Below are 26,791 nucleotides of genomic sequence, written 5' to 3' on the forward strand. Positions count from 1 at the left end.
GTTCTGGAGCAATTATAGGTTCTGGTTCTATAATCTCTTTGTCTTCACTTCCAGGAAATTGGCGAGATAACGCATCAGCTTTTTTGTTCTGACTTCCAGGTTTAAAAGTCACAATGAAATCATAATCTGCAAAGAACAAAGACCAACGAAGTTGTCGTGGAGACAAAGTTCTTGCAGATTTTAAAAACAATAAATTTCTGTGATCAGTAAGGACCGTTACTGTATGTCTTGCTCCTTTAAGAAAATGTCTCCATTCTTCAAAAGCGGATTTTATTGCTAACAGTTCCCGATCAGCAATTGTGTAGTTCACTTCAGCAGCAGAAAACTTTCTAGAAAAGAATGCAACTGGATGTATTTGACCAGTAGTTTCATTCCTTTGAGAAAGCACCGCCCCCAACGCTAAATTTGAAGCATCCGCCTCCACAAAAAAAGGTTTAGAAATATCTGGATGAATTAGAATTGGACTAGAAGTAAATCTTTGTTTTAACTCTTGAAAAGCCTTTTCTGCTTCAAGGTCCCAGTCAAATTTCATTCCTTTTTTCAAAAGTCTCGTTATAGGAGCAACCAGTCGAGAAAAACCTTCTATAAATCTCCTATAAAAATTGGCAAACCCTAAGAAACTTTGTATTTCCTTAACCTTAGTAGGAGGGGGCCATTCAAGAACGGCTTGCACCTTTTTAGGATTAATTTCTAAACCCTTAGGTGAAATTATAAAACCTAAAAACTCCACAGAATCGGTATGGAATTGACTTTTTTCCAATTTGGCAAACAAATGATTTTCTCGCAATTTTTGTAACACCAAGCGCACATGTTTCTGATGTTGATCTAGGTCAGAAGAGAAAATCAAAATATCATCGATATAAACGACAACAAAAATATCCAGGAATTCTCTAAAAACCTCATCAATGAAAAATTGGAAAGCCGCTGGAGCATTACATAGACCGAATGGCATAACTTGATATTCAAACAGCCCAAATCTGGTCTTAAACGCTGTCTTCCATTCGTCCCCTTCCTGCACACGTACAAGATGGTAAGCTCCTCTCAGATCTAATTTAGAGAAAATATTTGCTCCTTGTATTTGATTAAGCATTTCTGAGATGAGAGGAAGAGGATACCGGTTCTTAATAGTGACTTTATTAACTGCTCGATAATCTATGCAAGTTCTAAGCGAGCCATCCGGTTTTGGTACAAAAAATAAAGGAGAGGCCGCAGGTGACTTAGAATGACGAATAAATCCTTTGGCCAAATTTTCCGACAAATATTCTTTTAAATAATCATTCTCTTTCTCAGTAAGAGCATATACCCTACTACTAGGCAAAATTGTTCCTGGCTCCAGTTCAATTTTACAATCAAAGGATCTATGGGGTGGTAATTCTCCTGCCACTTTCTCATCAAATACGTCCCAGAAATCTTTGTAACACTGGGGAAGTTGACCCACTACAGCTCCCACATCATGACCTCCAATTCCAGTCTCAGCCAGAAAACTAGATACAGAATTACTTTGTTTTACCTCTTCCTCTAAGAGACTTCCTGAAAAGCAATTCTCTTTACAAAAATCGGATTGCATGTCAATTGTCCTAGCACTCCAATCAATTAGGGGATTATGAAGAGTAAGCCAAGGCATGCCTAAGATAATCTTCAACAAAGGGGCATCAATTAACTCAAATGAAATTATCTCTCTGTGACCTCCTGATAACTCCAAAGTTAAAGAACCAGTTCTATGAGTAATAGGACCAGAAGATAAACATGTACCATCAACAGCCCTAGCCTGCTCTACAACCTCCTTCAGAATAATTGGAATTCCCAACGATTTGGCCAGACCCCAATCCATGAAATTCCCAGTCGCACCAGAGTCAATCATTACAGGACCATTTCCCTTACACTCCAAATCAAAAAATAAGGATACATTTATGGTTATATGAGGAACCGCTGTCTGCACCGTATTGGCGATCTGTTGTACCTTGACTGCTGAGGAAGAAGTCTTCTTGGGAGTGTAAGGACAGTTTCCTAAAAAATGCCCACCTCTTCCACAGTATAAACACAAATTATTATCTCTCCTCCTAGTCTTTTCCTCCACTGTTAATGGGCCTCTGATTCTTGGAGATGAATTATTCCCTTTGGGTCTACTCTCTATTTTGGGTCTATCTACTCTAAGTATAGACTTTACATCACTCTGACCATGACGTCTCTCTGCCTTCCTTTCACTCAAACGGAAATCCAATTGAATAACCAAATCAATCAGACCTTCACAAGTAGGAGGGCGTTCAACTACTCCAGACAAGGCATCCTTTAACTCATCTCTAAGGCCCCGATAAAACAACGAAGCTTGTTTAGCCTCGGGCCACTTGCTTTCTAACACAAGGGACTTAAATTGTGTTATATAAGCAATCAAGTCTCTATTACCTTGTTTTAATTCTATAAGTTCACCATCCACTTCCAGAGATAGCTGTCTTCTATCAAACATTTTTCGGAATATCTCTAAAAAGTTGGTATAATTTTCTAAAACCGCACTCTTTTGACTCACCAACAACCCAGCCCAAGCAGATGCTTCCCCAGAAAGATATGACAACATAAATGTTATCTTAGAAGCATCCGATGGAAATAATTCTGGTCTACTCATAAAATGTAATTCACATTGTGTTAAAAACACCCTAAATCTCTTGGAATCCCCATGATAACGTTCTGGGGACGCCAAAGGCACTGGCATAATTATACTCCTTACCCCTTCTGCCACTGTAGGCGCCCGTTGTATGTGTGGTAACTGATCTTCTCTTTCTAACTCTGGTGGAGAACCTGCGCCCCCTGAAACCTCATCCTCTCTCCTTTCTCCCCTCTGTTGAATTTGTGTAACTTTAACACTTAAGTCATCCACCTTTTGACTAAGTAAAGCATTCTCATCCCGAGAAATTTTCAACTCCTCCCGTAACTCCCTAATCAAAGATCCTAACATCTCCATGGATTCGTCGGGGTTCATGACAGCTCGGGCGGACTAAATTATTGGCCTTTCATTCTGTCAGGCTGAGAGGTCCTGTATCCGCGGAAGCTGCTGAACCCCCGACAATCCCCCTGAGATGTATTTCCCAGAACTAGTTTTCAATACAGCTCTGTAAACTACACCCCAAAGGGAAAGGGGGAATGGGACAACAAAACAACACCAGGCAGACTGCGTCAAGGCTAATCAGTGCTGAACCTGCAGAGGATAAAGAATAACATATACACTTTCTTAATTCACTTACTTAACCTTATGAACGGGAAGTAATTAATCCTTAACTAATAATTGAGAATCCTACCTGGTTCTTCTCTTGAAATTTCTTAGAGAAGCGGATAAGAAGCTGAAAATCTCTCTTACTTGCGATACTAGAAATTCCCAGCAACTTCTTACATTAGGCAAAACTGGAAGTTTTAGTTCTTTGTTTGTCTTTTTTCCAACTTGCACTGGTAGTTCAATTAGATTGTCTATAAAATGTTCTTTCTTGTAATATCAAAACTTTTCAAACTATTTATAATTATCTTGAGTCTTTGAATCCTTGAAGAAAGAGGAAAAAACGTGCTAACTGCACACGCAGGTTATTTCCATTAATCGTTGAACTTCACATAGAAATCTTCCTGTTTGAAGAACACGCGCAAACGGATGAAGACGCGCGATCCAAGTAATCCACACGCGCAAAAATCCACACGCGCAACAATTCACACGCGCAATGGTCCACCCGCGCAATAATATTCTCCTGCGAGACACGCGAAATAAGAACACCCGCGCTATTGAGTTCAAAAGCAACGAAGTGATTGTCACGCGCAAAATTACTCGCGATGGAAAAAACACACGCGCACTCACAAGGCACGCGACGAACAGATTCTCGCGCTTAAAATCACACGCGCTTTGTATTTCACACGCGCTTTGTACACACGCGATAAAAATCACACGCGCTTTATATTTCACACGCGAATTGTATTTCACACGCGCTTTGTATACTCGCGCTAAAAATCACACGCGCATTGTATTTCACACGCGCTTTATACTTCACACGCGCTTTGTATACTCGCGCTAAAAATCACACGCGCATTGTATTTCACACGCGCTTTATATTTCACACGCGCTTTGTATTTCACACGCGCTTTGTAGTTTTCACGCTGCGTATAGCTTTTGGCGAAAAGGATCTCTCGCGCAATAAAACACACGCGCTTTTAAAATGGCACGAGACCAACCTCTGCTCGCGCTCGGAATACAAACGCTAGAAAGCACGCGCTCACTTGAATACGCACGTTACAGTCAAAATCTCGCGCTAAGGAACACCGCACTGGAAACACAAGCGCACACCGATAGTTCAATTGTTTTAGTTGAAACACTACTTTTAACGAATTTTCAAGGAGACTGTATTTAAGATGAACAGATTTACAGTAGAAATAAAGTCACTTATCTCCTTAGCGAATTCACAAAGATTTCCTGCTTTTCCTATCTTCCAAAACGAATTCCTGCCAGCTGAAGACTTCTCCTGAACCCCCAAGAAAGTAGCCGCTCAACTGCTGAGATCTGAAGGATAAAATCCACCAGGCCTAATACTAAAGCAGGAGCAGCCACTGAACACGTCCTCTCAGATGGGGTTTTGATGATGAAAGGCACAGAGTGACAGTTTAGAATGTTCATTGTTGTTCAGCATTGTCTTCTAGCCAATCAGAGCTGTCACTGTGAGGCTCCATCTTGCCTTGGGTCAGAACCAGGATTCTGAATCATCAAGTTAAGGCCTAACCAACTATAATGGAAAACTTCCCACCCACACAAAGCTAATCTGAAAAGGATAAATAATGAAAAGGAAACTTGAATAAGAGAAGGAAACCTGACAATATGCAAAGGTTTCATACAAAAGTCTTAACTTAACCGTCTCTTGGGGACACAGAACAGCAGTTAGCCCGAGACATACAAGATCAGTAGTTTTGTGTAAAGTATGGCAACGTATTAGCTTGACAGGCAATAGATTGTTCACAAAGGTAAGTACAACATATGTGTATTTATTTAACAACACTCAAGCATTAAGACAAAACAATATAACTCAGCCATTCACAAGAAGGCAAGAGACAGTTGTTAACTGTACCAATATGCAACTCCCTATCTCCTAAAGTCTGCCTTACTTCGTTGCCCATGCTTACCTTGATAAAGTTTGGCTAGAACCAAGTGTCAATTACCATGTTCATTAAGTACTCTCCCACAGGGCAGGTTGTGAAAATCCATTTTAACAGTATGTTAGTGGGTTTGCTATAGCACAATACTGCTGTTGCCATTTTCATGGTCTTATCACTTGGGGACCTGCAAGAGATGGGTTAGGTTGCATGGAGTGAGACGTTATTAGGAGCCGAGGGAGCACAATAATGATTGTTACATTAGGCAGCAATGGACAGTGGCTGCTTGGTAGTTTAGTGTAGAATAGAAGTTACTTTGTTGATTCATTTAAACAGTGACTGCTTCGTTGGTGACTTTACAACAGCAGTCAAGATATTGACCAGGGTAGGATGGTGTCTTCTTGACTAGTGATTGCACAATGTTGGAGGCTTGGCTGTTCAAGGCCATGAATGATCAGGGTAGAGCAGCAGCTAAGGAGGGGATTTTGGTAACACAGTGCTAGTAGGGGTGGGAGGAGATTGGGAGGTCAAAGTAGAATGGCGGATGGCTGAGTGTGCAGGGGAACACAATGGCTTCTTTGTTAAGTAGGGTAAAATGGTGGCTACTCTGCTCTTCAGGGTAGAATGGTTGTTGCTTGGTTATTCAAGGTAGACTTGCAAATTTATACCATGGCTTCTTGGTCACATGACAAACTCGGCAGGCCCGTTTAAGTTTATGATGGCTAGGTCACTGCAGATCTGCACCATAACACACAGGGAGAACTTGTCAGAAGTGAAACTTACCGTCTGCATGGTTGCAGAGCTCCTGGATCTGTTTGTTCAGGAACTTCAATGTTAGGTTCAGGAGTTGCTCTGAGAAGGGCTTACTCTGAGTCTCCAAATCATTTTCCCTGATTGCAGAGCAAAGCAAGTCCAAGGCAGGCCTCAGGTCCTCCACATCTATAGAGAATATACATCATAAATGTTTAAGCCAAAAAGAGACTACATGTAAAATTGACCATCCGACTCCCAACAATGTGGGGTTGTTCAAATCTTATAACAAAAATCAACAAAACAAGTAAGAAGCATTACTGTGAACTGCTCTATGTGTGAATGCCTGGTCCCTCCAGCCCCTCACACTGGTGAAATCAGAGAAAGTAATTAAAGATCCCCACTGATTACAAAACTTGGCAATTATCACTGTAAAATTAGCACACTGTGGTGGGACTGCCCGGCCGTTCAGGTGTATTGGGCTGAGTGGCTTAGCTGGAGCAAGGATATTGTAAGCATGGCCCCATCCCTTCTCCCCTTGGAGGTTCTCTTGGGTACACCCATGCCCGACTCTGATTGGCACTCTTTTCCAAGGGTGGTTGGGGCGATGCTGAGGTCGGGGAGACTTGCTCTCGCTCAAAAATGGAAAAGCTCTTCCACCCGCTCTAAGGCTGAATGGCTTACCAAGCGTTGGTCCATCTTCACGTACGAAAAACTGTTGGCTATAACCAACGACACAATGTCCTCATTTGTGCAAGACTGGACAGCTGTTCTCCTAAACGATGATTGTGCTGCTATGAGACTGTAACTTCACTGTGTTGCTGGAACCCTGTATTTCCCTTTGTGTTCCTAGGTGCCTGTTTACCTGCTTTCCCGTTGGCCTTGGGTGTTGCCTTGGCCCTACTATGTCAGGACCATGAACTCTGTTCTGCGCTACTGCTCTCAATATCCATCGCCTGTTTAGCCTTGGCAAGGTCTTGTGTTGTGGGGCGGATTTAATCTTGCATTGTTGTTTCACTTTGTTGTAGCCAGGAGTTTCCTGGCTTTTTTGTTTTCTTGTGTACTGAAATGCTTAATACAAAGAAAGTGGGAAAAAAAAATTCGAACATGACTTCATCCTACAAGAACTATGCCACTACAAAAGCAAGGTTGGTGTTGGCTAGCAGGTGCCAGTGTGAGAGTAATACTTGACTCTGCCACCCTAGAGTTATGTTAGTTCAGTGGCAGTCCCAGACAAGCACTACAATCAACATTTATATGAGCTCTTTTAATTGGTACACAACATGGTCAATGTACGGTGCAGAGGTATCCATGCCTGTTACCTACCTTTTAAGTATGTCTGGTATTCTATGCTCCCTGGGGTTTCCAGCACCATGCACTGGGATAGAGGGCTGAAAAGATTTTCCTTACTCTTCAAGAAGAAATCGACTGTGTCCAATTGGCGATTCTTCAACCCTGCCTGAAAAACATGATGAAAATGACAGTGAAATAAAGATTTCCCTTACTCTTCAAGAGTTAATCATCGGAATAACAGTGAAATATAGGCCTTCTTTCCTGGTTCACTAATAACATTTGTCATGGCTTGACAGCTATGCCATATCTCCATTGCTTGGGTCTACTCCAAACCAGCTAGAATACAGATTGCCCATGCGACAAGCGCAGGAAGTCTTGATTCTATTAAAGACACGCAGGCGAGCATTATGCTTTTCTTCTTTAATCACTGCTCAACAGCAATTCAAAACTTTATCATTTAAACTGTTTTTTTTATTTTTTAAGTAAGAATGCCCAATAGGGTTAAAAAACGAAAAACAAACAAATATGGTGCCACAAGACCACAACTCCCAAGAGTTCTAGAGGCTTTGTAGTCCTTAGCCTCAGTACCGTCCACCAACGGAAGTCCCCTGGCAAGTATAAACCCCCATGTCCTTAGGTACTTTCCTCTTCTTTTTCCAGTCTCGCTGCATAACTCTTGCAATTCTTCAACCTATTCAACTTGAAACCAAAAAGTTCCTCCCTTCGAAGGCAGACTTCTCGACCTTCCATCAATCCCTGTTATTTTTCTGATCTTCTCCTGCGAACAAAGGGAGATCGTAATCGTTAGGGCTGGGAACTCTTCTTATAACTCAACGATACTAATCCAGTACAACATTATTCCCAATTTCCCCCAATTCTGTAGGGCGGGATAATGCTCGCCTCCGTGTCTTTAATAGAATCAAGACTTCCTGCGCTTGTCGCATGGGCAATCTGTATTCTATTACAAGACCGGAGGCAAGCATTATGCTTGTTCAAAGCTTTGCATCACTGCTGCTGCAATATTAGCTACTGGCTTGAAGTTAAATGTCCTAAATACTGAGTCACTGGACCAATCTGCAGTTTTCATGATCTCCTGCAGCGGAACACCAGCTGCAAAGGCTCCTGAAGCCATAGCTCCTCTGGCTGAGTGTGCTCCAAACATAGATATATCTATCCCTGCCAAACTCATGACCTCCTTTACCCATCTCGCTATAGTAGCAGAGGCTACTGCCCTGTAAGGTCTCCTGCACGCGATAAACAGCTGAGTCACTCCCATAGGTCTCACTGCGGCTATCACCGCTTCATATTGCTTTATGCATTTCGCTACGCAGAGCTTGCTGTCACCTGGAAAATACGGTAAGTAATTATTCTGGAGTTAGTTTTAGTGCGCTGCGCTATGTTGAAGGTTACCCCCTCGGGATAGAAAATTTTCCGATCTATCTATAGTGCTTTCACATCAGAAATACGTCTGCATGAGATTAAACATAGTAGCGTGGCCAGCTTCCCCGATAATTGCTTGTCTGACAAGAGTTCGTTCTCTGGCCATTGCTCCAACATGTGTAGCACCTTTGTAACATCCCAAAGGACTGAATACCTGGGCAACGGAGGCTTACTGACCTTAATACATTTGAGAAGTCTTACTAATGCTGGGTGCTCACCCGCTGGTACTCCCTCAACCAGCTCGTGCCCTGCCAAAATGGCTGACCTATACACCCCAATTGTTCTGAGAGCTTTCCCCTCCGCGCTTAGAGACGCTAGGAAGTTTATGACTTGAGCTATAGGAGCTGAAATGGGAGGAATACACCTCTCCCTGCACCATAAATCCTAGGCTTGCCAAGCGGAATTATAGCTCCCGACTGTCGAGGGGGCCCATGAAACTTTGATGAGCTCAATAGCCTCTTCTGAAAGTCCCGGCAAGCGCCACCTTCTCCTGAAATTCTGCAGGCCAGAAGAGTTAGGCTCTGATCCAAGATCAGAGGGTGAAAAGCTCCTGCTGGATCTACGAGGAGATCCTCTCGGTGTGAGATCCTCTGAGTGAAATCCGTGGAAAGTTCCATCAGAATCGGAAACCAGACTTGCAACCTCCATTCTGTAATCACTATCACCAGCTCGACCCTGTCTCTGCGAGCCTTCGCTAAGACTCTGGTTATCATTGCGAAGGGTGTAAAAGCATAGTGAACGTGAGGTCCCCACACTTGCAGAAACGTATCCGTTCCCAGCACTTCCGGGTCTAGTCTCCAACTGAAGTAATTCCGCAGGTGTTTGTTTAGCCGGGAGGCAAACAGATCTGTATGCAACTGACCCCACCTGTGTTGCAGTTTTCTGAAAACTGAATTGTGTAGTCTCCAGTCGCTGGAGTCTACCATATAGCGAGAATTCCAGTCGGCCACTGTATTCTTCGTTCCCGGAAGGTATTCTGCTTTGACTGATATGTTCCTGCTTAGGCAGAAGTGCCAGAAGTCTTTGGCAATCTCCACTAGCATTTTGATCTTGTTCCTCCTAGCTTGTTGATATACCTCACAGCGGATATGTTGTCCATGCGAAGCAGAATGCAGCATTGCGCCTTGTCCTTGGAGAAGGCTTTCACTGCGAAAGATCCTGCCATGATATGTAGCTCTAGCTCTTCTGGAGACCACTTCCCTCCGGTTTCTGTGCTTCCGCACCTGGCTCCCCAGCCTGACCTGCTGGCGTCTAATTCTATTATGAGCTCTGGCCGGCCTCCAAAGATAGCTCTGCCATTCCATGCCTCCATATTGCTCAGCCACCATAGGAGCTCTGTCCTGCTGTCCTCGTCTAACGGGACTTGATGATATCTCCATCCCTCCGGCAGATACTTGATCTTGAGCCTGTGGAGGGCCCGATAATGCAGAGGTCCGGGGAAAATAGCCTGAATGGAGACCGCCAGAAGCCCCGCTATCCTGGCTAGATTCCGAAGAGAAATAAGCTGTTTCCCCAGGGCTGTCCTCAGATCCTTCTTGATGGCTTTTATCTTGGAAGGCGGAAGGGCTAGAGTGGCTCTTCTCGTGTCTATGGTAAAACCTAGGAATTCTAGTTTCTTGCATAGCACAAGGTCTGACTACTCTCTGCTGATCAAAAATCCTAGGCTGGAGATGAAGTCTGCTGCCCACTGAACCTGCTCCTGAAGTCTCTCCTTGCTCTCTGCCACGAGAAGGATATATATCGTCCAAATAAATGATCATCCTTATTCCCTGTTCTCTCAATGCGGTGGCTATAGGCCTCATTAGCTTTGTGAAAGCCCAAGGCGCCGACGCTAGCCCGAAGGGCAAGGTCTTGAACTGCCATATCTGCTCTTTCCACTTGAAATGTAGAAAGCGACGGAATAGCGGAGCTATGGGTATCGTGAGGTATGCGTCTTTCAAATCTAGCCGAGCTAGCCAATCGTCCTTCCTCAGGAGGTCCGCCCATAAGTGCATTCCCTCCATTTTGAAATGTCTGTAGACCAGCCACCCGTTCAGCTCCTTCAGGTTGATAACTGGCCTCACCTTTCCTTTGCGATGAACCAAAAACATGTTGCTCAGGAAGCTCTACGAGTGCGGCTGCGCCCTCTCCATCGCTTGTTTCCGCGCTAGTGCTTCTAATTCTGCATCGTAAAGGGCCATCTCCTCCTCTGAGCTTCGCATGCGCTGAGGGATTTGAGTCTGCCTCGGCTCCCCTACGAATTCTAGCGGAAATCCCTGGGCTGTCTGAAGCACCCACAAATCTGCTGATAATTCGCGCCAGCTGCTCATAAAAAGCGATGTCCTCCCGCCCACCGGGGGATAATGCGCTGCGCTCTCTCTCACCTGTGGAACTATTCTGCTGCCTAAAGTACCCTCTTCCTCGGCGCCCTCTGAATCCTCTGCCTCTGCTTGGGAAGAACGTGTCCTACTGACGTGACTCCCAGTATTGGGCCCTAGGCCCCTGAGTTCTCCTGTTGAAATTACTGCTGTCGGACGAGCGACCTCTGTTGCGGCCGGCCCCTGCAAAAACCCGGGTAGGGAATACCTTTCTAATTGATGCTTGAGCTTTTTCAAGCGCAGTATACGTCCCTACAAACGTATTCATTTCTTTGACGAATGTGTCGACAAACAGAAGACTTTGGGCCCCTTCACCTGCCTCGTAAGAGGCCAAGTCTCCTAATTTATTGTCTATCTTTAAAAGCATAGACCTACGTCTCTCCGCTGAGATGGCTGTGTTTGCATTTCCTAGGAGCCCATCCGGCCAGGACATACGGATCCACCGGCTCTCCGGTGTCCTTTGCTCTCTCCGCGAGATCCATAATTTTAGCTATGGGGCCCGTCAAGTCCAATATTTTAGCTTGACAGGACCCCCATGCGCGGTCCATCCCTTTCCTAGTGTCCTTACCGGCCTTCGTGACGAAAGTTAACATTTTGGGATCAAGCTCTGGGGTCTCTGCCACCTTCCCCGTGAGCTCTGGCCTGGGACACTCTGACTTTAATCTGAACCTGGTCTCTTTTTCTAGAGGTTTCCGTATCTTCCGAGCCATGTATAGCGCCACCTTAGGGGATGGCGTCCAGTCCGTGGATCTCGGATGCCTGATGGCTTCAGGCTCAAACATATCGGACATATCGTCCTCGGGGGTACTCTCCACCAAGCTGGCTTTTCCCTCTCTCTGGCTCTCTCCTTTCTTCTCCGTACCACTCCCTGACAGACTTCTCTCCTCTTCCTCCTGTTCGTCATATTCATCTGAGGAAGAGGGCACAACCCTATATTGTTCGCCCCTGGGGTAGGGGATACGAGGCTGGGCACCACTGATCTGGAAAGGAACGCATCCTTGAGCCTGTTAAAGGCATCAGCTGCCTCCTAGGGCTTTTCTCTCTTCCCCGTGTCTAAGCCCGGGGGGTAGAAGAGTGTTTCCTCTTATGGGCTCCCTTACACCCCCTATAATCATTCTGTAGAGGCTTGGTGGTGGAGGTCCCCTCACCTGGGTCTTCATCTCTGCCAGCTTTAGTGCCCAATAAATTTTCCAGGACCTGCAGCCTGTCCTGAATAGGCTGAACCCCCTGAGCTACTGCTCTAACAAGGGAATCCCCCAGAACTCTTTTAAAGCTCTGGGAGAGGTCTATTTCCTCCTCCTGCAGCTGTTGCTCCTGATCAGAGTACTCCTCTGCCCTGTCGCAGGCCATCTCTGTCTGAATGGGGCTGCTATCAGGTGCTCTGAAACTTGAATAGACTGTCTGCTAGATGCAGTCACAGAGCGTATGAAAAAATGTTCTTTCTTATTCTTTTATTTTTTTTACAAGCCTCTTAAAAATATCGTGCTCGATCCGGACTGGGTCTTTCTGACTGACCGAAATCCGTACCGCGCTCGAGAGCTGTCAAAATGCGTAACGTTCGAGGAATTAACGTTATGCGAGGAGAGACCATCCGCGGAACGATGTGCCCGGGCCACTACTGTGTCCGCGGCTCCAGAGCGGATGCGCAAATCTTTTTGTCACTGAAGGAATGGGCTCCCAGCAGCGAGCAAGATCACTCGCGGGATGCCCATTCCTTCGTAATATGCTACGCCGGAGCCAATACTCGATACCGGCTAATAAAAGCTTCTATTCCCAACAAAATCGATCGTGTTTACACAGAATGCAACAGTCTTATATTATTATGCTGCACGGATTACACATACCAGACCTACGCGCCTCTAATGAAATCGAAATCCCCACATAAAGCGGGAATATAGTTATAAATTACGCTCATAACGAAATAGAAATCCCTGCACAAAGCGTGAATATAGATATAAATCAATGAAGTGTACTTAACTGTTGAGCCAGCAAAAAAAGAAGAGGAAAGTACCTAAGGACATGGGTGTTTATACTTGCCAGGGGACTTCCACTGGTGGACGGTACTGACTACAGAGCCTCTACGACTCTTGGGAGTTGTGGTCTTGTGGCACCATATTTGTTTGTTTTTCGTTTTTTAAGCCTATTGGGCATACTTTCTTTAAAAAAAAACAGTTTAAATGATGAAGTTTTGAATTGCTGTTGAGCAGTGATTAAAGAAGAAAAGCATAATGCTCGCCTCCGGTCTTGTAATATAATCAAATGCCTGTCCCAATGCTTGGTTTGAATACCTGAATGCACTCACTTCACACAGAGCTTGACTGCCCTGTTTGTCCATACTGCTTGGGTTTGCTGCCTGGGCCATTTTCTGGCCTGCTGTCCAATCTTGCCTCTTGGCTCTGCCACTATGCTTGGAAATACGCTCTGCTGCTAGGCCACACTTCTGACTTTGTCATTCGACTCTTCTTTCTATCTATATGTCACTGGTCACCGATTATGGGCATGGAGGCCAAAGCATGCTTTTGGGCAATGGGCATACATCCTGGCTCTGCTGCCAAGTTCTGCTTCCTGAATTCCCAGCGTGTTTCCTGGCTTCCATGCCCGTCCTCTCTTCTTGGTCCATTGCCCAACCTTCTCTTTGAAAATGCTGCCTGGCCAGGCTTCTAGCTCTGCAGCCTGGTTACACACATAATTTAAAAGAAAGAAAAACATTGTGCGGCAGAAAAAGAACTACAAAAAACAATGATCAATATTTCAGGTTGAAACACGTAGAAACAGAAGAACTAAAACCACAAAAAATAACAGAATCAGTTTGCAACAAAGGCTAAGTGCCATTGTTAAAATAATAATAATTAGGAAGTAGGATATGAGGGCAAAATAGGGACAGGGAGGTGGCCTCTCATGCTGACCTTCCCATTCTAAAAAAGATTAGACACCAGCCTAGCTCTACCACCCAATAGTTAGCAGGAATCATACAAATACTGATGTTATGCACACTGATGTTTTGAAAATGAATATAATCTCATGTAATAGCCTTCCAGCCTAGCCCTTATCCCAAACCATGTAGCAAGGGTGTTGCTTCTTGGCACTCCTGTCAAGCCAGGCTTAATCACTTGGAAGATTTGCCTTGCTTCTTGGCGATGCATCTGTGTCCTGGTTTGTGGCTCTGCATCCATGTCCTGTTTGTTGCCGCAGCACACAGACTCACTCCCTCTTGGCTCTGAGCCTGCACCCCGCTTCTAGATTTTGCACCTGGATCCCGCTTTTTGCCTCTATAAACAGACCCCACTTCTTGCCTCAGCACACAGACCCTGCTTCTTGTGTCTGCACTCAGACCTCGCTTCATGCCTGTTGTGAGAAACCTGAGGGTATTCTCCACAGCAATCAAGAATCCCTTGTTCAGGTGGCCAAGAAAGGGGTGACCCTTTCTTATCTCAACCCTCAAGGCAGAAGAGCAGGGAAAGATCACCTGGGTAGGGGAACCCGGGGTTATGCTCAGGAGAATGCCCAAAGGGAGAAACGGCCTGTTACCGAAGAAGACGAGGAGGGTGAGATCCCTGAAACCTTTGTGGGCCGTGCCACATCTGGCCCCTTTCTGCCATCAAATCTCTTACCCAAATCCAACGACCCCTCTGTGTATAACCAGTCCCTCAGGGTCTCAAACCCTGTCACATTTAGAAACCATCTCTTCCAAAACCCTGGTGTTCCTGTGTCTCACCCGGATACTCCCGGTCATTCTTTTTCACGCCCCTCTTGTCACTATTCCCTGCACTCCCCATCTGCTCAGACAAAACACTACCAACCCCACAATTGCCCCTGTTCATTTCATATTAATAATTCCGGTCATTCCCGTTTTTCTCACAAACCTTTCTACTCATTTCAAAACCCCTTCAAAATCCCATATAGCACCATTTCCCCAGCCTATCCCATAGAACAATCTGACAATCAATTTCCCCCCATTGCCGACATGAGAACTTCCATGCATTGTGATGTGATGTGATAGGTTATTTATAACGCGCTTAATACCCAGAGGTTTCTAAGCGCGGACCCGGGATCGAACTTGTGTTACTCCGTGATGCATTGCTTCCAAGGCGACCACGTTGACACTGAGCTATCCTCCCGAAAGACAGCAGACTAACCCCAAAGCTGTTTACCTGACATGTCCCAACCCCAGTGTCAGGCAAAGCAAGAAAATTCACCTGAATCACACACACCATAGGTCACAACTAGATAGACCCACAGGGACCAGCTTGCATTAGGCACAGACTTGGATGTAAGGGCTGGCCTGGGTAGCAGCAATGATAGAATTGCAGAGACTGATTAGCGCAACATATGGACAGAGGTGAGAGACAGCTTTGTGTCATGCTGAAACAAGATCACTATAAGGAAGACATTCATGTAAACCTTGAAAGACAAACAAAATGAGTGTGCGTCTCTTCAGACAACAATGCTAATAACCAACCCTACTAAAACCTCACCACTCTTCATAAACCTCTCAAACCCTAACTAAACACAACCATATCTCTTAAAACACAGTAACCTGCATGCACTTCACTACACCTCAACAACAAACACACCACACAGAGCCTTACACAACAGCACACGACGGACACCAACCAGATACCACACCAAAAAGCTCAGCGAACTGTGTTAACCAAACTGAAGATGCCAACAGCACATCACAGCTCCCTTGCTCTTTCTCCAAACTTTGTCCTACTAACGTACCCTAACCCACACCCCTTTCTTTCAGATCCACCAGAGCGCCAGGGGACCACTAGAGTGGTGATAGTGTACGGTATAAATATCCTTTAACATTAACACCTGACGGCCCTTTCCATTCCCCGCAGGGATAAAAGGTGGAGCAAGAGAGCACAGTAGGCGCAAGGCAGACTGTACATGACGAGACAGCTATCCATGCCTGGCAGTTCAAGAGAAGGAGAAAGGCACAAACATCGAGAGGCTGACTAGGAGAGACGTGACTTTGCCCTCTTTGACAAAACCCTGCAAACCCTCAGCTGAAAGAAGCATAAGGCCGAGGGCAATAGCCCAAGTGTGCTGCAGCAGATGTCAACAGTACACGGAGCATGTCGACGTTGATAAGCGGGAGCGAGAGAAACTCCTGCTACTGTGGTACCGGCCTTGACTGCAGTTACGAGGAAAGCCAAGCAGTTCATCACAGCCGATGAGTCGAAGGGAGAGTCGATAAGAGCCGGGCTGTCGTGAATGAAAAACACAAAGTGGCAAGTTGAACAAATTTAAAAGAACTGTAATAGTGTTGAAGGGAGACCAGCTGTAGAGGGACTCGGCACCACGTCGGTGCTAACTCGAGAGACTCTGGTCAATCCCCGTCTGAGTGAAACTACAAATAACAGAAGGCCGTAGGAGAACCGCCAAGATAAGTCAAACTGGTCATACAGGAGGTCAAGCAAAATCCCTGTGCAGTCGAAAGCCTTTGACCTAAGAACTGTGAAAAAGCAAGGAAAGTGAATCCTGCAAACATTTTTGAATGTGAAGTTAGCAAGAGTGAATCCAAAAGAGGGATGAACACGAGAAGGGGCAAGTCTAAAGTCCCAGGAAACGTGTGTTGACAAGAGTGAACCCCACACAGGGATGTCCACTGAGACTGTTAAAAAGACATAGCCATTGTGAACCGGTGGAGGGAGGCTGAAAGTAAAGAGGGGTTTGCACCTGGATAAGGGGGACCCAGGGATGAGCCAGTATCATCCTTATCAAGTGAACCAGAGAAAAGGAGGTTCACAGTGTACTGTTGAAAAGACCTTATACAAGAACCCTAAAGGAAGATTTTTTGAAAGCCATAGTGAACCTGGTGGAGGGAGGCCAACAGTCGAGAGGGATCCAGAAAAGGAACTGTTATTGATTTATATAGCATAGATTTGTCAAGGTCAGCACCCAGAAGAGGGGGACACGGGGTGAAGAATCCTCACCCTAAGTGAAATCAGGAAACAAACTTTCATTGTGTTGAAGGAACTTTTTGTTTTATTATTTGAAGACGTCAGGCTCTCGGAGGCAAGAGACTTTCAAGAGAAACGAGACCTGGCAATCGATGGTCCGGAGAGCTGCAAATGGAACTATCGTCTAGTGCTGGGAAAGCTCGAGAGTGTGATGTGCTCTAAAATCCCTCCTTACCCCATGCTCAAAAAGTGGGGAAGGGAGTCCCAGGCTACTTCATCCGACATATTATTTGTGAACACTACTTTCTATTCTTGAGAACTATCCCACACCCTTTTTGTATTAGTTGTTTGGCAATAGGTTTCTTCGCATAGACCCTTTTTTATTTGACACAACGCCACAAGGCCTGCCTTATTTTCATTTGATGGTCAACGCTTGCCCCCATCTTAGATTTAGGTTTAGATTAGGCGTTTTTCCAATCTGCATACAGTTCAATAAACACCCTAGAACTGTGTTCACTTGGGTCTGTCTTTACTGTTGCCACCATGAGTTCCTTACACTGTGCACCCAGAACCCGTTTCTTGCCTCTGCACCTGGACCCTGCTTCATGCCTATGCACCCTGGCCCCACATCATGGCTCTGCACCACGATCAAATTTCATCGCTCTGCCACCCGGCCCCACTTGTTGACTAAGATGTCTTATCTTGTACCTTAGTGAATTACATGGTTCCTATTCTTGTCTATTTTCTCATTCTCACAGCGGTCACATGGTTTTTCAACTTTTCTGTGACTAGAGGAACCTGGTGTCCCCCTGTCATTCAAACACTTTTTCTGATGTTCTGCTTTTATGGATGACATGGCAGGGCGGTTTCTAAGCACCCCACGTTGGTCCCAGGGTGATTCAATCACCCTGAAAGTGTGTTGAGGAATAGACTGATGGCAGCTCTAACTTAGTATTGACTTCATGACTACACCAAGTTTGTGTATTATTGACAGCATTAGTAGCCCGATGCACCTACATGTCAAACATTGTGGTACAGAAAGGAACTTTCTTTTAAATCCCATCCGAGCCATTTGTTTTGTGCCCTTTGTCTTTTCCGTGTGAACCATGGCACATAGCCAAAATGCACGTTTTGAAGATGTAGGCTTGTCCTCAGTCCACAAAATGATTCTCGGTTTAGGTTTAAACCAGTGAAAACTATGTGGACTATATGTGGGAGTCTCTGTGTGTTTGGCATTTTTCTGGCCACTCCTAATTGGTTGCCCACCAAAATCCTCATGTACTGCCAGGAGTGCGATTGATGGGATGGCTTTGGCCAGCTCCAAAGGGAATGTATTATTAGTGTATTCTTTAGAGCGTTACCTGAACTCCCCTGAAGATAGCTGCTGAGATGAGCTGCTGCTGAGGGTCCCGGTTTTAACCATACTATTTGTGTAAGGAACAGACTCACCAGTGTTTGCACAGCTATCAATGCTAGAGTGGCTCAGGCCACAAAGCAAGAACTCCCCTGACAAGCACATGAAGTGAATCCTGTGCATAGGCCAGAACAGTTTATAGGAACATCCAAGGAAGGTGAACAGCAGCAGCGGCTCGTCCATAATGGGCGAGCGGGTGCCAATCCGTCAATTGTGGACAAGCCAAGTCAGCCCAGTGAAAACACTGAGCCCGCCCTCAGCTGCATCAAGATGCTGAGAGAGCACTACTGGGTTGGCTTTAAACTGTACCAGGAAATTTTTTTTTTCTTGGACAGTTTGGTTCCATAGCGTGCATGCCTTATGAGCCATGCAAGGTGTGGGGCATTTTGCTTCCCCAGCCTTGCATTGCCCTCAGGGGATGCAAGCTGCGGAAATGCAGGTGTGAAGGTGCAGTGGGGGGGGGTGCTCCTGCACCTCCCCCCACAATTAGACACCCTGGGGCGTCCATCTGGGAGTCTTTCGCTCCTTCCGACATGTGCAGGAACCAAGAAGCTCTGTGGCTTCTTGGTTCCTGTATTGTTATGTGCGGCAGCCGTATGGCCTTCATGCCAGGCTGTGTCACACTGTGTCTGAAATGAGGTTGCAGGTAAGGAAAATATAAAAGTAAAGAATGAATGGATGTGTAAATGGAAGAGTGTATGGTGTATAGGTGCGCATGTGAACGCATATATGTATGAGCAAACGTATGAGTGGATGCGAGGAAATGGTGAATGGGTGCGCATGTGAAATAGCGACTGTGTGAATGAATGAAACAATACATTTTCTATGAGATGCAACACGCCCAAAGACCTCAGCGCGCACAGAAGTGATTGTAGAAAGAAAAAAGTCAAACTTGGAAAGCAAGAGGAGAAACTATACCACCTTAGTTCTTAGAATTAAAAAGAAATGTTTTGATGGCTCTCTTGAAGTGTCAAAGGTCAGAAATATTTCTAAGGTCAAGTGGAATCGAGTTCCAAATAAGCGGGGAACAAACATCAACGGTAGTACCGACAAAGTACTGCAATTTATAACGTGGTTGAGAGAGGTTTTCCAGGCCATTAGAACACAGGGTCCAAGTAGCCAGAGTCTTCTTGATTCTCCTCGTCAAGTACACAGGAGCTTGATTAGACAGCCATTTGTAAGTCATGGATACAATATTGTGAGTTTAACCGAGAGCCAATGCAAAGATCTGCAAGCCTGAGTTATGTTCTGTTCTCGGAATGCCACAGACCGCTCTAACTGCATTGTTTTGAGCAACCTGCAATGTCTTTAACATTGTTATTGGAAGTACTAACCAACAGGCTTTTGCAATAGTCAATTTTAGAATTGACAAGAGCTGTAGCCAGTGTGGCAAAATTAGTAGCAGACAAGTATGGTTTGATCTGTTTTATGAGTTTAGTAGTCTATGCGCAAGTGGCCTAAGTATGAGAAATATGCTTTTTCATATTGAGGTTGACATCAAGAACGACGCCTAGCATTTTCACACACAGACTTGTTTTAATGACACAATCCGAGATAGAGTATAGATCAAAAAGGGTAGGCGGGACACAGGCTCTCTGAGTAACACCACAAGAAAGTATCTATGGTGGTGACATGAATCCTCCCACAGCCACTCTTGCTGATCTAGGTCCTAAAAAGGAAGCCAGCCAAGAAAGAGTGGGTTTTGAGCAATTTGCTATTTTTTCTAATCTCTCAAGAAGCAGGGAATGATCAACAAGATCAAACGCCGCTGAAAGATCAAGCAGTATAAGTAGAGCTATCCGTCCTGAATCCACAATTTGGATTAGATTAGCTCTGAGGTCCAGCATGGCAGTCTCAGCACCATGTTTGGCACAAAATCCTGACTGTAAGGGACCCAAGAGGTTGGATTCCTCAACATAGTTCTTGAACTGCAGATATGCCACCCTATCTAAGATTTTCAACAAGAAAGGGACGAAAATTATTCACAATGCTTGGATCTAGTGTTTCTTTTTTTCTTTAAATGGGTGATCCAAACATTTTTAAGAGAAGCTGGCACCACTGATGAAGAGAATGAAAGATTAACAATTTTAGAGATTAACAGGAGCTAAGGCGTCAATAGCTTGAGTCGTGCTATCTCAAAATTGGTTGGTAAGAGAGCAAACCTCATATGCGTAAGTAAGATTATTAATCAGGGGGTGAACAGTATTCGCAAAGGTTTCAGAGGAGATCTTATAGCTATTTCTAACTTTAGTAGAAATCCTCAGAATGGTATTAGTTTTGGCTAGCTTACCAGGGGGTACAAGTTAAAAGGTAATCACAGAATGGTCGGACCAAGGACAAGTTGAAATATCCAGTGAAGTAATATTCAAGTTAGAAGTAAGAACCCGGTCTAAAATGTGTCCTCCTTTATGCGTAGGAACTTTAATCTATTGGGTAAGTCCAATGGCTGACAAGGAATCAAGAAGAGAACTGGCCACATGGTCATCATCATGATAAGCCCAGTGTTTAAAATCACCAAGTATTAGAAGGTGAGAGGAGGGCTTCATGAAGTCTCCAATAAGTGACAACAGCTGTTCATCAAATAGAGGTGTGGACATAGGAGGTCTGTATAGGGTAAGTATACCAATTGTATAGTTGCATTCAACTTTTATTTTGATGAATGTATACAGACATTCATCCATCACCCAGAGGTGATGCAGTTCAAGTAAATACATCATAGGTATCTTTAAGAATAATGGCAGTACCCTTTCCTTTCCCGTGATGGCGATCAGTCCTAAAAATCTAAAACCCAAAGGTACGTCCAGAGAAGCAGCATGAATGGTAGTGTTGGAAAGCCAAGTTTCCTTAAGACAGGTAATGTCAAGATCCTGGTTCACAATAAGATCAGCTGTTTCTGTGCCATGTCTAACAAGGGAGTGGGTATTAAGCAGAGCAATATTAAATTAACAACGAATAGAAGGCATATTCTTGGTATCAACTACCGATTTCTCTACTACAGGTGTAATCTTTATAGGGTGGTTGATATTATTTTCCACAATAGGAAAATTAAATAATACAGGACTCACCCCAGCATTGGATGTTTGTGCCACGGGGAGTTATCTGAAGGCGAAGAAATGAAATGTTTTAAGATCTCCATATGCTTGGAGTGCCACAAGAGTCTGGCAACATCAGGTGTAGTCTTACCAATTCTACTTCGTGCAAATTCAACTGCCTCCAGCGGATGCATGTTGGTAAGAAAAATTATCTTAAAACAACCAAGAAACGATAAATGAAACAGCAGTATAGAGTACAGCAGCACAGACGCTACAGACTGGCACAGACCGCCAAGTCCCCCACGCGCCAAAGTTCACGCGCCAGATTTGCAAAGAAATATGCAGTTGGAACTACAATATATATGGGAAATGTAGTTCAATCAGAGGCAGCTACAAGCCTAATAAGTAGTTTCCCCTGTAACGCTCGAAATCACACCAAAGTAATTAAGACTGTTATGAGCTGCAGGCTAAGCCCAGAAGATAATAAGTAATAAAAGCAGATTCTTTTAAAACAATATGCAAATACAACCTTGCAGCAAATTCAATATAACTAAAGAGAAAATTAGCAGAAAATACACGTTTTTAGGGGAAAAAAGGACTGTATGGATTTTAAAATAGCAATATGGTGTATGGTAGTGTAGTGAATGTTGTGTGAATGTGTGTGCTTGCCTTTGTGCCGAGACAGGGGCCAAGCTTTAGTTTCTTACAGCGGCACAGAATTATTTTGCTGGGCGTCAAAAGAAAAGCAAATATGATAAATGTCCTTAAGTGTCTAGATTGAGCTACATTGGGGTTTCTGGTCGAGACATGTTTTCTAACTGCGGTTTGACATTTGTTACTGGGCATCAATGGTAAATCAAACATGATAAGTGCTATTATATGGCTAGACAAGCCTATATCCAGTCTGGACATGTTTTCTTACTCTGGCTCGCCATTTTTGTCTAGTGTAACATATGGCTCAAAGAATACTATGAATCTCAGAGATGGTTGAAAAGGTTTTTATTTAAAGAAATTTCAGTGTACCGCTCTGGAAACCAAAACACCAACTATCAATCTAACTGCCCTCAGGGACTTCCTAGACAGAACTTTCACTATCTAGTGGTGAGTTGACTAAAAAGGGATAATGGGTTGTGTCTTTTCAGACACTGCCAGATTCAGTCTTTTTCCCATCACACCCACCTCTCCCTCTTGCTTTCTCATGTTTTCCTCTTACTACTCTCCTCTTTCCAAAGCCGCCCAATTCCTCTTCTTCCAGTGTCTTCCTCTGCTGTCTCTCCAATGTGTCTCACGCCTAAGACTTTCCTCCGCCCTTTGATGTTACTGCCTCTACACTACTGCTCTCTCCTCCACACTACTTTTACTTTCTCCACCCTACTGCTACCTCCTCCACCCCACCTTCCACTCAGCCACCCCACATTCACCCACACAAAAACTTCACATTAACTCCCTTTGCTCTCTTTCATGCACATTCACAACTCAGTGCTACTTGCACACTCTAACCAAAGCCTCACCTGTTCCAGAAATCACCTCCACACTCCACCTTCCTCCCTCCTACTGGTCTTTTGTTCTGGCCCCTCTTTCACCTCCGACCTCACATTTGCAACCCACAGCCTCCTACTTCCTTGTGTCTATTTTAACCTCCTCCCTATCGTCAGATTAGGCTGCTGTTCCTGGCCAATCTAGCCTGCTCTTCCCCGCCTGGATGTGTTACATACAAGAAAGCTTTCATATGGTGCCTTAAACCCCACCTCTTTCATGGGCCTGCTGCTGGAACAACAATGGCGGTTTGCATTATACAATGTTCCACTTCATGTAAGGTGAGTATGGACTGTGCGCCCCGTAGGTAAGTCCAGTCTCTATCTGGTGGGGTTGTGTTTTCTGTCCCTGGTGGTCGAGGGGGTATGCAACTCTCTTGTTACTGTGCATGGCGAGGCTGGCGAGTGGTGTGCAATGTTGGCAACTGCTACTTAGGAACTATGGCTCCTCCTTTTGTTGCTTTCCTCTTGGTTGTTCTGTTTCTACACCACTTGTGTGTGTGGTCCCTGATTGGTAAGCAGATCCTCTCCTGCCGCTATTTCTCTCACTCCCCTGCAGGGTCTCTGGATCCGTATGGTGCTGATGGTTTTCTGTCTTCCTCTTCTCCCTGCGTCAGTTGTTTCTCTGAAATTAAAAGAATAAACTTGACCAGTACATGGTGTGATGTGAATTGGTACTGCAGCTATATACACAGGCACTAACGAAGGGGACAGGAAATGGGGCCTACCCAACTGCCAATGCCTCACCGTCTATGGTAAGAATGCCTCTGAATTCCTCGCAGGTTAGCCTCACATCCCAAGATAAGAGATGTTCCCATCACCTCTTGACAAGGTCAGACTACTGACCTTGTCACACTGAGCATCAAGGGTAAAGCAAACTTAAGGTTTATATTACGTGCCATACTGGCCTACATTGGTGCAGGCAGGATGAATATGTTTTCTTATTGTGGCCTGGCATTTTTACTACAAAAACCGACATAAGTATGCACTTATGTGGGAATACTGGCATATATTGACACAGCCAGCATGGACATGTTTTCTTATAGTATCATTGCTGGCATTATACACAAATCAAACAGGAGTGTGTGTATGGAAATACTGGAATACATTGGTGCAACCAAAATCGACATCTTTGGGTACAGATAGCATTGCAATCTTTTTTATATGGTAATATATTGTTGCACAAGGCATCAAGAAAATGCCTTGGAAAATGCTCCTGCGCACTGTTGACGACTTGCATCAATTGGAATTTTTCGCGAGTGTTAAGACTGGATTTCTACACTCTGGTCTGGTGGACAGATGTGCTGGAGCCAACCTAGTTAGTGATCAGGGAACACTATGGCAGTTGTAGCCAAAACAATCAAGGTAGCATGGAGAGTGGTCAATCCTAAGTCTCATGAAGGATGAGCCTGGTAATGAGTCCACAAGGTAAGTAATCAAGGATTACACTTAGACAGATAGTTATAGAAGAACAAGTAACTTCTTACCTTGTAACATTCGTTCGAAGGGATGTTCCTCCGACGTATTCCTTATCTTGATAGATTACATCCCAGCTTGCTGGCCTCGGAAATTTTTTCAGTAGAGGGTGCTGCGCATCGACGTCCCTCGAGCTGGTGTCCCTCGACAGCCACCGTCTCAGCGCAGACGTCATTGTGCGTATAAATGGACTCGCGCAGCGACCGTTGTTCAGTTCTGTTTTGAAGCTTGAAATTTAGTTGTGCATGAATTGGTTATTGACCTTGAAGGAGCGTAAACTGCAACTACAAGAGAAGTTTTACTGCGGGGATGGATGGGAGGGGCGATAAGGAATACGTCGGAGGAACATCCCATCGAAAGAACGTTACAAGGTAAGAAGTAACTTGTTCTTCAAAGGGATTGTGTCCTCCGACGTATTCCTTATCTTGATAGACTCCCATAGCAGTCAAAGGAGGTGGGAGTAAAAATTGAATATTTCCCTTTAAGAATGAACAGAGTGTAACACAGCTTTGCCAAATCTTGTCTCCTGGCTAGAGGAGGAATCCAGATTGTAGAATTTTGTAAAGGTATGTGCGGACGGCCATTTGGCAGCCGCAAATATGTCCCAAATCGGTACCCCTCTTTGGAGAGCCAAAGAGGCTGCGATACCCCTGGTTGAACGAGCCCTAAGGTGTTGAGGGGGCTCTTTCCCTGCCAATTTGTAGCATTCTAGAATGGCTAAAATAATCCATCTTGAAATGGTCTGTTTTGTGATTGGCAATCCTAATTTGTGTCCTGCATAACCTATAAACAGTTGGTCTGCCTGCCTTATCCTAGCAAGTCTGCTGATATAAAAACTAAAGGCACGCCTAGGATCCAGCCTATGTAGCCTCTCTTCCTCTTTCCCTGGATGGGGAGGAAGATAGAATGAAGGTAGGGTTATCTTCTGAGTGATGTGGAATTCAGAGACCACTTTTGGGAGGAAATTAGGCTTCACTTGTAAGACAACTTTGTCTTCGTGAAAAATTGTATGAGGAGGTTTGCAAGAAAGATCTTGTAATTCACTCACTCTTCTGGCAGATATGAGAGCCACTAGTAAAACTGTTTTAAGAGAAATCTTAATGAACAAGAATGGAGCGGTTCAAAGGGAGTACCCATCAGAAAATTTAAGACTAGACTCAAGTCCCACAAGGGAACTTGGAACGGCTTTGGGGGATAGACATATTAGTTAACCCCTTCAGAAATTGGATTACCAGGGGTATTTTGAAATATGATGGCTCCTCCGCAGTGCGCTTGAAGATTGACAGCGCTGCGAGGTAACCTTTGATCGTACCAACTTGAACACCTGAATTTGCCAAATAGAGCAAAAAAGATAACACCATTGGTGTACCGCATGAAAAGGGTTCGATATTCTTTTCTCTACACCAGCTGCAAAATCTGTTCCAACGGCAGCGGTATAAAGTCTTTGTTGCTGGCCTTCTAGCCAAAAGCAACACCTCCATGACGTTATCCGGGAGGTCCCAAATCCTTGTATCGCAACCTTTCAGAAACCAAGCGTGAAGGTTGAGGGTTCTGATGTCTGGATGGAGAACCTGACCTCCCTTCTGCGAGAGAAGATCCTCTCTTTGCGGAAGACGAATCGGAGGGCAGATGGACATGTCCAGAAGGTCCGGGTACCACGTTCTCCTGGCCCAGTCTGGGGCAATTAGGATCATAGTCTTCCGGAATCTTCTCAACTTCCTGATCATCTGAGGAGTGACAGGGACTGGAGGAAACGCGTAAAGAAGTGGAAACTCCTAGTCCACTACGAACGCGTCCCCTAGAGCTCCGCTCGGGGGAAATTCCCTTGAACAAAACTGATCGCACTTCCTGTTGATATTGGTGGCGAACAGATCCACTTGAGGGGTTCCCCAAAGGGCGAAGATCTCTTGAAGGACTTCCTGAGCTAGCTCCCACTCGTGGGAGATTGTGCTCTGCCTGCTCAGAGCGTCCGCTGTCAAGTTCTTCTCTCCGGCTAAGTGAACTGCTGATAGAGAGATTCCTTCTTGAATTGCCCAAAACCGGAGCTGCATCGCCTCTCCGCACAGTGGCAATGATCCTACGCCTCCTCTTTTGTTGAGGTAGTGCATGGCCACTGTGTTGTCCGTCATTATTAGGACATTTTTCCATTGTACATATGGCAGAAAAGCCTTCAGCGCTAGTCTGATAGCTCTCACCTCCAACAGGATGATATGTTGTCTGGACTCCGATGGAGACCAACGACCGCTGATGGTCAAGTCGTTGGCATGGGTTCCCCACCCCGTGAGTGAGGCATCCATGACTACTGTTATCTCCGGTCATGGTTGCCAAAACTGTTCTCCTTTCAAAATGTTCTCCCGACAGGCCCACCACCGAAGGTCCCAAGCCACTCTGTCCGGGATCTGAAGGAGATCTGTCATTCTTCCTGAGAATTGCGACCATTGGGTTCTTAGTGCCCACTGGAGGGATCTCATTC

General features: G+C 45.0%; 1 protein-coding gene across 1 annotated transcript in view; it reads right to left on the reverse strand.

The window, feature by feature from the left end:
- Positions 1-26,791, reverse strand: part of SPG11 (SPG11 vesicle trafficking associated, spatacsin) — a 1,688,331-nt gene that overhangs the window by 1,333,311 nt on the left and 328,229 nt on the right. Inside the window, exons 9-10 of the mRNA XM_069624201.1 lie at positions 7,189-7,321; positions 5,896-6,051 (exon numbers count right to left, since the gene is read on the reverse strand). Coding sequence (XP_069480302.1) covers positions 5,896-6,051; positions 7,189-7,321 — 289 coding nt within the window. The remainder of the gene's footprint in view (positions 1-5,895; positions 6,052-7,188; positions 7,322-26,791) is intronic.

Source organism: Ambystoma mexicanum, chromosome 11 (genome assembly GCF_040938575.1).
Source record: "Ambystoma mexicanum isolate Mex_15411 chromosome 11, UKY_AmexF1_1, whole genome shotgun sequence".
Lineage (NCBI taxonomy): Eukaryota > Metazoa > Chordata > Amphibia > Caudata > Ambystomatidae > Ambystoma > Ambystoma mexicanum.